Genomic DNA, 10,101 nt, shown 5'->3' with positions numbered 1-10,101 from the left:
GTTGGGAGGATTTCATTTTTCGTCCTCTACGCAGCTATGACAGTAAGCCACCGGTGTCGCATTAAGTCGCACCGCGTAAGCATAAGTAGCAGCATCACATATGCAGATTTTCAGCCTCTCCGTCGCTCCTTTCACACAACTTTCGGAAACTATTTATAATGGACCTGAGCAAGAAATCTCCTTAGAAAATATTCCTAGTTCCTTACCAATTGGTGCTGATATCTACTTCACTCTCACGTCAATGATAGGCTTCCACTGCAATTTCATATCCTATTAGTCAAGGTAAGATCATAAAGACAATCCGAAAACGTATCTCTCGCTAAAAGTGTAACGTTTTTCGCATAAGTAATCACCCGGCATCTCTCCCTCTAGAGCTTCACTTGCAGTTCGCTTGGCACCACAATCGAAAGAAGGCTGAGAGAATGCCACCGTATAGCGTTCCCCTATTTACCCGACGCTCTCTGGTAGCTCTGTCCCATTCCGTCGTGGCATTTCTGACGCAAAGCATGCGGTATGTACTCGTAAGCTAAAACGGTCGGTTTCAACCCCAAGCTTAGCTGGGGCGCTTATCTAACCGGTCACACAAAACGATCTCACCATCTTCTATTTCGAAATCGGTTATTTTTCCCTATGATGGATAACATGGGAAATAGGTATCGAGAATAGACTCAATCGACTACTCACTACTCATATGGAGCTTAAACGTATTCTTTTTTTACTGCTTGCTTAAAGGCATTTATATGTAGCGTCAGTTAAGGAATTATTCATTTAACCCAGTGCAGCAATTGCACGAAGCCCGACAGTATCAAATCAAATATATTTAATTGAATTAGTTAACTTTAACACCACCAGTATTAATACATTTTCTTTTGTTGTGGTTTCCCCCAAATATTTTTCAGTAAAAAAAATAAAGATTCGAATATGATTGCACTGACCCGGGGCAAATGGAGTACACGCGATGTTCATGATACCAAATTTAATGAGGAAAAGCTGTCGCTACAATTTCGCACAGGACGTTTGGGTGAGTGCGCAAATATTGATGATACCTATATATGTAAGTGTGTGTGTGTGTGTGTTTGCCTGCGCTTTAATTTCGTATTTCTCTTTGTTTATCTGTTGTGCATTGCCTTTTCTGGTAAAACAAAATGCGTCTAATCAACCGCAAAATCAATGAACGCAAATGAACGGACTGTAATGGGAAATCGCTGATGGACAATGCTAACAACGCACATGTGTGTGTATCGTCGCGGTATCGTGTTGTGTGTGTTGGTCGTGATGTGCTAACCACATGTGGCGGTCATGGTCGTTCTCTTTATTCTGCATATTTCATTTGAAGGCATATTTGGGTTGGCGCTAAATCGCTACAGCAATATGCCGTATCAGACTTGGGAAATCAGGCCGGATTTCAAAAGGTATGTATGTATGTATATTTGTGAGAAAAATGGAAATGAGTGTATGCACTTGTGTTGTTCAAAGCCTACGTTTGCATTTGTGATCAATGCATAGGCAACCTGCTGCGAAATCCAATCGATTTCAGCTTAAGCGGTTGCTTTGAATTTTAAGCAATGAATAGTAAATATTTCTGCTATTTTCTATGGAAGTTTTACTAGGCCTGATAGGTAGACATTTTAACCACTTTTATTTTCTTGAAACATACAACAAACAGTTCTACTGCCTACATGCGTCGGATTCTCTTATATTGAGCACTATTTTAGTGCTTTTGCGTACCATTCAAGCTCTAACTTGCTTCAGAAAACTTACTACATAAATTACGGAAAATGAAAAACGTCTTTTAATCTCTATAGGAAGCAAAAATTCGCATGACGAAGATAAAAATAAATTTGTTGTGTACCAAAGTTTAATTTGCGCTTTAAAGTTTCCCTAGGAGGAATTAGCTTTGTGGTTCGCACACACCTCCTTTAATCCAATTAAAAGCAAATAAAGCGGACAAATCCCAACGCAACCGCGATTGGAAAACTTTATTCGCAAGCCAATGTTGCAGAAACAATGCAACGGGTGTGCACCGAACAATAATAACATAGCGAAATTAAATGTTTACAAATTCAGTCACATATGAGCAAATCTCACGAGTTGTTACATTTTTTCTACAATACGTATTTTTGGTCGAAAATGGTGGCACACTTACCTTAGACAGTTTTGCATAAAGAGCAATAATAAAAGTTTTGTAGCCAATAAATTAAGTTACTGTCAATTCTTAAACCCTTTTCGCATTTTGTGTACTCTTGCAGCCGGCAAATTTTGTCCCTTCCTCCGCCCCCTCCTTTAAAACCGTTCCGTGTATTTATTTTTCTGAAACATTCTTTCTCCCTATCTCTCTTCTCTTGCAGCCCTGGCACAATTTTCTTCTCCTTTACTGCCTCTATTATCAGCCTTGATATGAACATCACTTCCACCGGTTATTGCGTGAATAATTTTCAAGGAGGCAGCACACCTGCTATCAGCGAGATGCTAGGCAAGACCTTATCCCTCGCCGAACTGAAATCAACACTCATTGCCGCTGCCGTTGATATATTTCCTGAACCCGACACTTTCTGCTACACTGAAGGCACTTGCGAGAAGAATTTCGTCATGGAAATGCACTTGTATGCGTGCATCTCTACATTGGTGCAGTCACATAACTTCAGTTGGTCCCGGTGGAATCTCTTAGCGGGCAGCCGAACTATTGTGTTGCTTATGCGCGAATTGATCGAGGGCAAGAAAGTGGTAAGTAAAGCGAAATGTGTGTTCATTATTATTCTTTACAATACTTTAATATTTTTTACCTTTGTTTTATATTTTATATATGGTCCCTAGCCCTACCACTCCACCTTGCAGGTGACGCCTTTGAAGACTGCCATAATCGACTGTACTGAAGTTTCGCCAAGTTTCAATTCAGCTGGCATCGCTGGTATGGACTACTACGCTGATCTTTATCAACTTTCACAAGTGTATGCGCAACCCAGCAGTCTGGAAAAACAGCGGAATATGGATCCGATGTTGCGCGAAAATGTGGCACGCATTTTGATGGCCATAAGACCATTAAGTTTTTGTTAAAGAAAAAGAGTATTTAACCCCTTGAAATATATGCATAACTCAAATTTTTTTAATACATATATATATTTTCAAAATAAAGCAGCAGACATGAAATGTAGCATTCTATTTGGCGTAAACTGTTTCGATTTTTTCTCGTTAATTTCTTTCGAAATGTTTCTACCAAGTCATCTACAAGAATTTTTCAGTTATATTAGCACAGCTTATGGCTCTTTGCGAGCCATGAATTGAGAGATATCGTGGAAATTTCATCTAGAGAGTAGGGTTCATAAATTTTCCAATTCTCTTTAGGAATACAAAGGATTTATCTATAAGTCCTATAAATTTTGTATGGCACTGAGTACATAATTATTTATATTAAGTTGTGGCACACAAAAATGAGTTAGGAAAGTATGCAAAAAAATCTGCGCTAAGTTCCAGGCTGGCAGACAGCTAACACAGCGGCTTATCCATGGTAACGATAGTCTAATTTCAATTATCAACCAAAAAATCTTTATAGAAAAGGAATAATGAAGGAAGAGACTAGAGCTGAAATGTCGCAGTTAAAATTTTTTCGCAGACGATTCTACATTCTACTCAAAGCTTTAATTGGTGCCAGAATACGCCAATATGTATTTTAAGCTAAGCCCTTTGCCGCAAGAAGAGTACAGCACCTTACTCAAAGGGCGTGGAGGAGCTAGACACAGCTGTTATATGTATATGGGGACAAGGTCATGTTGAACAAGTAAGAGCAGCGCTGTCTTCGGCTATGCCGAAGGCTTCATACCTTTCATGAACATCTGCAAATTTTACTTTGACAGATTACTGCTTTTGAATACATCTGCATACATCGATAGAGGAGTTACATACTTATATAAAAAATCGCATCTAAACAATCAGAGGTATGGAAGATATACTTTATATGGCACCAATCTAAGTGATTTTCACTGCTATGTGATCGGTATGTAAACCGGTAACACAATTTATTGGGTTTAGTTTCCTACATAAAGGAGATATATCGCAAAAACTGGTATCTGAACAATCAGTGGTATAGGAGATAAAGCTTATACAGCATAGATTTTGACGATTTTCTCAGTAGACTTTGTATTATTATTTATAAAATATCTTACGAAATTTATCGGTTTTAGCTGTTCAAATAAAGGAGTTTTACAGTAAAATCCCATATCTGAACAATCAGATGTATGGAAGATACATATTTGTTATAGTCACCCGATCCTTGTTATTTTCACTGTAAGTATTCCGTTGATAATGAGCAAAAATGGTGCGAAATTTCATGTTCCTAGCTGCATAAATGGAGGAGTTATGATAAAAGACCTCATATCTGAACAATCAGTTGTATGGGGGCTACAGGTTATAGTGACCCGATCTTTGTTATTTTCACTGTAAGTCTTCTGTTGATAATGAGTGAAAACAGCGCGAAATTTCATGGTCCTAGCTACATAAATGGAGGAGTTATAACGAAAAATTTTATATCTGAACAATCAGTTGTATGGGAGCTATAGGTTATAGTGACCCGATCTTTGTAATTTTCACTGTAAGTATTTTGTTGATAATGGGTGCAAATACTGCAAAATCTCATGTTCGTAGCTGCATAAATGAAGAAGTTATAACGAAAAATCTCATATCTGAACAATCAGTTGTATGGGAGCTATATGTTATAGTGGTCCGATTCTTCCGGTTCCGACAAATGATTAATACATTATAAAAATACACCCACCTACCAAATTTGATCCGGATATCTCGAAAACTGAGAGACTAGATTGCATACAAACAGACGGACAGACGGGCAGACGGACAGACGGACAGACGGACAGACGGACATGGCTAAATCAACTCAGCTCGACGTTCTGATCATATAAGTATACATTTTAATGGGTCTATCTCTTTTTGTTCTGGTACTTACAAACATCGGACCAAAGTTATAATACCATTTCATGCTCATGAAAGGTATAAAAATGTAATACCATGTGGTGTAATGCATACACTGGAGACACGGTGGAAATACTACTGACTAACTATCTCCTTACAATTCAAGGGCAGAATGTAAGAAATTAGTAGGAGTTCCTATGGAGCATTGTCCTACTGTTGAATGACGTATGGCGGTAATAATACTAAAGCCAGGCACCTTGAAAAATTTGCTTTCTCCATGTTCATTACTCGGTATATTACCAGACGAGTTTGGTAAGTTTTTAAAAGCGGACATGTACAGCTCAGGGATGGCGAACGGGCACCTTCTTTCCAAATAAAATCTATCTGCATATAAAGAAATTATAAAATAACAAAATACGGGCAAAACCAACAACTAATAACTGATTGTAGTTCACAGTCAGTTGAAGATAACTTGTCAAACTGCCCTCCCATCTTGGCAACACAGTTAAGGCCACCTTTGATAAATATTTAGTCATAGATGTATAACAAATTACACCCCATTGCAGTCTTAGGTGTTCCTGTTCTCCAATACCAGCTAGCAAGCCACTTCAACCATCTCATCTTTAGCTCTCAAAAGCTTGCCGCCTTCTGCATTTCTCGCGAATTTAGTTCGCATTGCACCTGTCTATGGAGCTTAACCTATCCAACCGATGAATGTGGTGTTGTTGGTATTACTGTGATGCTTAGAGCTGTCAATGATGTCGACTAGTTTACAAGCTGCGACTTAATACTCGTAGTTAACGAGTGTGTGTGTGTACGAAAGGCGCGCACACGCCATGAATGCATAATTAATTTCACATAAAGCAGTTTATTTGTTGTTGTTGCCACTATTACTGCGGCAGCTGGAGGCTGCTACCAAAATTTCGGCCTTAAACATATTACATTGCCTAACAACGGCACGAAATTTTGGTGTAGGTCAAGTGAGCTACATTATGCGGTTTTTTTTAGACAAAAGCGAATTAATTCTCTATTTTGAGCCTCTCATCATTATGTACAAGTAAGTGCCATCATCTTTAAATAGTAATATTAGTGAAAAGCTTGGCTCAATTAGAAGTAGCCACAGTAGCTGGGTGGGCCTGTGCTATGTTATATATCATAGATGCCTTTGCAAACCTGCCTAAATCATCATGCATGCAAATCGTAAAATCCGGATGTAGTAATTTGTAGAATGACAGTTAGATGTAATACCAGCTATCAAGTCAACGGCCTTACAGAAAATAAGTTTTTTCGCTCTTCTATTAAATTTAACTGACTTAAGATAGGCGGTTTGGCAACTAGATATGTTAAATGTTATGCTAAGTAGTTGCTGTAAGTTTATAAGATCAAGATCAATTTTACAGGCATGTGACTTAAAAAAATACACATACGAATGATGTATTGTGGAACGATTTTCCGGCATACTCCTACCCTGCCGGAAGCACAAACAACAACAATATATGTATAAAACAATATTGACTTTCCATTAGCGAGCGCCTTTTTGTTATCAAAAATCTGCTGGTAATGACCAACCATCTCACAAAGCCGGCATGTTACTTTAAACTGCTCAAATTAACAACACAGTCACGGCCTTAGCCTGCCAAGGTTGCGCAAGCCCAACTATTTTTAGTACTCCCACTAATCTTGTTGGCAGTTAAATAAGTTGCCACCTCTCCATAACGTTTGACTTTCTCCTTAGCATTTTCGCTCATGTCGACATTAATGTTAACGACATCTCCCTAATGTTTGACTTTCCGCCTCGGCTTCATGCTGAATTCGCTACGATATTTGTTGTTGTTGTTTCAGTCTTAGGCTGTCATTCTAGATGACATTTGCGTGAATGAAATACTGTCAGCGCGTGTCTTTGCATTTAAAATTACGTTAATTATATTTTAAATGAAACGCTCTTTATGCAAGCCTTCGCACCCTCGTATGCTTTTCAGTTATTTTCACTTAATGACAGACTCATTTTTACTTCGCCTTCCTCATCTTACTTGCGAAGGGATGTCACTTAGGGCCACTTGTCTTATTACTTAAATGAATAGGAATTTCTAATTGCAAAGAAATGAAAGTAGTCAAGGTGTCTACTTACTTCAAGTGCGTAGAATTTCATCAAAAAATATGTTAAATAGGAAACACAATTTTTTATTTGTTTTCAAGTGCAAGAAAGCTTTTGCGCTACTGACCTTATTGCCGATTAAAATATGCAGGCTGCTTTAACTTTCGTAATTTAAATATCGTTTTTTCTAAAGGTTCCAGTTGTTGGCAATATTGGTGAGAAAAACTACTTAAATTTTTTCATTTACATAACCACAATGCCCTTAAAATATCAAGAAGAAACTATAAAGTTATCCATTGTGGCGATTCACAAGAAGCATTCCCAATAAAATAGCAACAAAGAATGATAACAATTGAATTCCTTCCTTTGGCGCATCCCGCAGATTTTCCTCGCGATCAGATTTGTTCTATTGTGCCCCTATTTCAACTTTAGTTGATTAAGTTTAAAAATCTGGCCCAGCGATAAACTAGGGCTCTGGAGGTGGTGATAAGATATTCTATGTATTCCTCCTCTTCACCACAGATTGAGCTCTTCTGTCACTTAAGCCAAGTGGTTATATCTCTCTAACTTGTGCCAATGGCTAGCAGTGCAGGATTTGGATCAATATATCAGCTGGGTTCAACAAATGGTGTGTCTACCCTATTTTTATTACCTTCCTTTTATTAGCTCGGGATGTAACTATGTAATATTGATGCGCCTAAAAGATGCAGCGATTTCTATTCTCAAGTTACATACCTGATGACAGTACGAATGGCAATTATAATAGGGAGGTTTTAATTTAATAATTTTTAATAATTTTATTTATTATTAGTTTGGAAAACCGTTTTTTCATATTCATCATAGCCCTCATTATCCGGCGCCCAGATTAAGGAGACCCTATTATAGATGGCCAAATCATTCAGTGCCCTATGGCACTCTTATAAGGAGTTTTGATGAGATCTTTGTTCAGGCATATTGCCGGTTTAATAAGACGTTGCGTCTTTGTTTAAGGAAAAAGATGGGCGAAATCGCGTTACCATCGGTAAAACCATTTTTTTGAGTCATCGGTTTCTGCTCCAATCTTCAAAAGCGGGAAATCCTGTGCCCTTTCGCAAAGCTGACGGTGGGTCCGAGACCAGGATTTTGGCCATGGTGACAAGGTTTTCTAGTTTGAATTTATGGTCCTTTCATTGTCGCCCTTGATGATGGTGGATATATTATCAGCCTACCCTATGGTTTGATATCTTTCACACAGGCCTTGAACTAGTTCATCAGCCAGTATAGACCGCAACAGTGGATACACCACTCCTCCCTGTGGACACGCATTTACTGCAGTGATGCTGAGTTCCTCCGGTCCTCTGGGTAAGCATATTGCTGATCATTTTGTATGTTTTGGGTTTTGTAACTATATTCAAGAGCGTCACTTCCGTGGATTTGAAGCTAGCATTGTCAAAGGCACCTTCTATGTCCACGATTGAGCAGATGACAATACTCTTTGACGCAAATACCTTGTCTATTCCACCTTCGATAGAGTCAAGTGCCGCTGATTTGCTGTTGACTTAAGTTATCATAATTTTGATCTGTGCTTTGCGATTGTTCTGGCAGTTATGGTGGTTGGTTTTTTTCCCCCGAAATACACTTTCTCTGAAGGTGGCAAGTTTATATAAGTTTCCAAGATGGGGCAATTTTCATGTTTAAAGTGGTCCGTTTTAAACTTTATTGTGCCTGACCTTAGGTCACTCTGCTATATCGTGCCTTTTCTGAATATGGTGCCGCTCCGATTCAAATTTGTAGCTCGTATTACACTTCCCAACTAAAAATTCGTTTAGTCTCGAACAGTGCAGTGAAGTTTTCTTCAATTTGGAGGTGCTTCCAACGTGCTCAACGTCACTCCATACAGCTGCATTAGTTTTGCGGGACTACCAAATTAAGTAATGGCGTCATCGATGCGTCCGCTGCGGGACTTTGCTGTTCTTACGTTCTCACCTTGTCTTGGTCGAGTAGAGGAACGTCAGCGTTATCCTTAAATATTGGTCTGGATTCTTCTTCGTCAAACGCGCCGCCGATGTAGCCATTCAAAATCGCTGAGAAGTATTCCCTCCATACCTTTAGTACGTGTTTAGTCAGATTTCCATCTTTGCTCTACAGGAACTATTCGACCCGCTCTTGAAACAATTTACATCTACCCTTTTTCAAGCCGCCTTCTTGTTTGCCAGCCAGGAAAGCTCTTTCTGCCTCCCTTTTCCTTTTCCTGAACATACGTCTCTGCTCCCTTTTCTTATCCCGCGTGTATGGTAGCAACCAACCACTTTATCCGCAGCAGCGCGAAGTGTTTGGGAGATAGAGTCCCACTGTTCAGGAACTTATATATCCAGGCGATGAGATGCTGCTTCCGTAAGCAGGATTGGGAGTCAATTCCGAAATTTCTCGGTAGTCCATTGTGTCTGCAGCTTTTCGACGTCCAACTCTAGTCGCCCTCCCTGGCTCCGAGTCGATCAATTGGGTCCTTCGTTTTTTGATCAGTAGACACCCAAGTGGCTTTGTGGATACTGCGGTGCTGGTGTCTAGTACTAAATACTAACTACCACGTTCCGTGCCGCAGCAAAGTCGATCAGCCTCTCTGCTGCAGATTTCCTGATTATGTCTATTTACGACATTCAGCAGTAGGATAGAGCTACCTTTTCCGTAGAGGCTCCGGGCATCCCTGGTGAATATCCGTAAATATTACTACTTATTCCCTTTTCGAGGTAATTACCCATGGCTTGCTTAGTGTTTTCATTGGATACTGTTTTGTACATGACGGGTTCCGCACTTTTACACTTAATCCCTATTAATATCCACCTAAAAGAAGTGGACATGAAATCTGCTTCCATACTCCGAGAGGTAGGACTATGGAGAACTCACCAATTCAGGTACGGGAAAATCACGACAAAAGACCGACTATTTTGCATCTAACCTTAGTTTCAAAAACACACAAGTGAGACGGCCATCCAGAAGAGAGTGGAGGAGTGGCACAGTGGCCGACAAAGAGGCAATCTTTATCAACACCGACGGCTCAAATATGGACTGTGGTGTGGGGGCAGGTGTGTACTCCGATAAACTCGGCG

The 10,101-nt window shown here is 39.5% G+C and overlaps 1 protein-coding gene across 1 annotated transcript in view; it reads left to right on the top strand.

Moving 5' to 3' along the window:
• LOC118753545 (protein CASC1) overlaps nucleotides 1-3,054 on the top strand; it is a 30,566-nt gene extending 27,512 nt beyond the window's left edge. The window contains exons 12-16 of the mRNA XM_036488431.1: nucleotides 249-282; nucleotides 883-1,021; nucleotides 1,337-1,412; nucleotides 2,349-2,724; nucleotides 2,815-3,054. Coding sequence (XP_036344324.1) covers nucleotides 249-282; nucleotides 883-1,021; nucleotides 1,337-1,412; nucleotides 2,349-2,724; nucleotides 2,815-3,054 — 865 coding nt within the window. The remainder of the gene's footprint in view (nucleotides 1-248; nucleotides 283-882; nucleotides 1,022-1,336; nucleotides 1,413-2,348; nucleotides 2,725-2,814) is intronic.
• The last annotated feature ends 7,047 nt before the right edge of the window (nucleotides 3,055-10,101 follow it).

The sequence above is a fragment of the Rhagoletis pomonella genome, unplaced genomic scaffold (genome assembly GCF_013731165.1).
Source record: "Rhagoletis pomonella isolate Grant_MI unplaced genomic scaffold, Rhpom_1.0 Rhpom_scaffold_00002, whole genome shotgun sequence".
Classification (NCBI taxonomy): Eukaryota; Metazoa; Arthropoda; class Insecta; order Diptera; family Tephritidae; genus Rhagoletis; species Rhagoletis pomonella.
The sequence above is the reverse complement of the archived record's forward strand: the minus strand, read 5'-3'. Positions and strand labels throughout refer to the sequence as shown.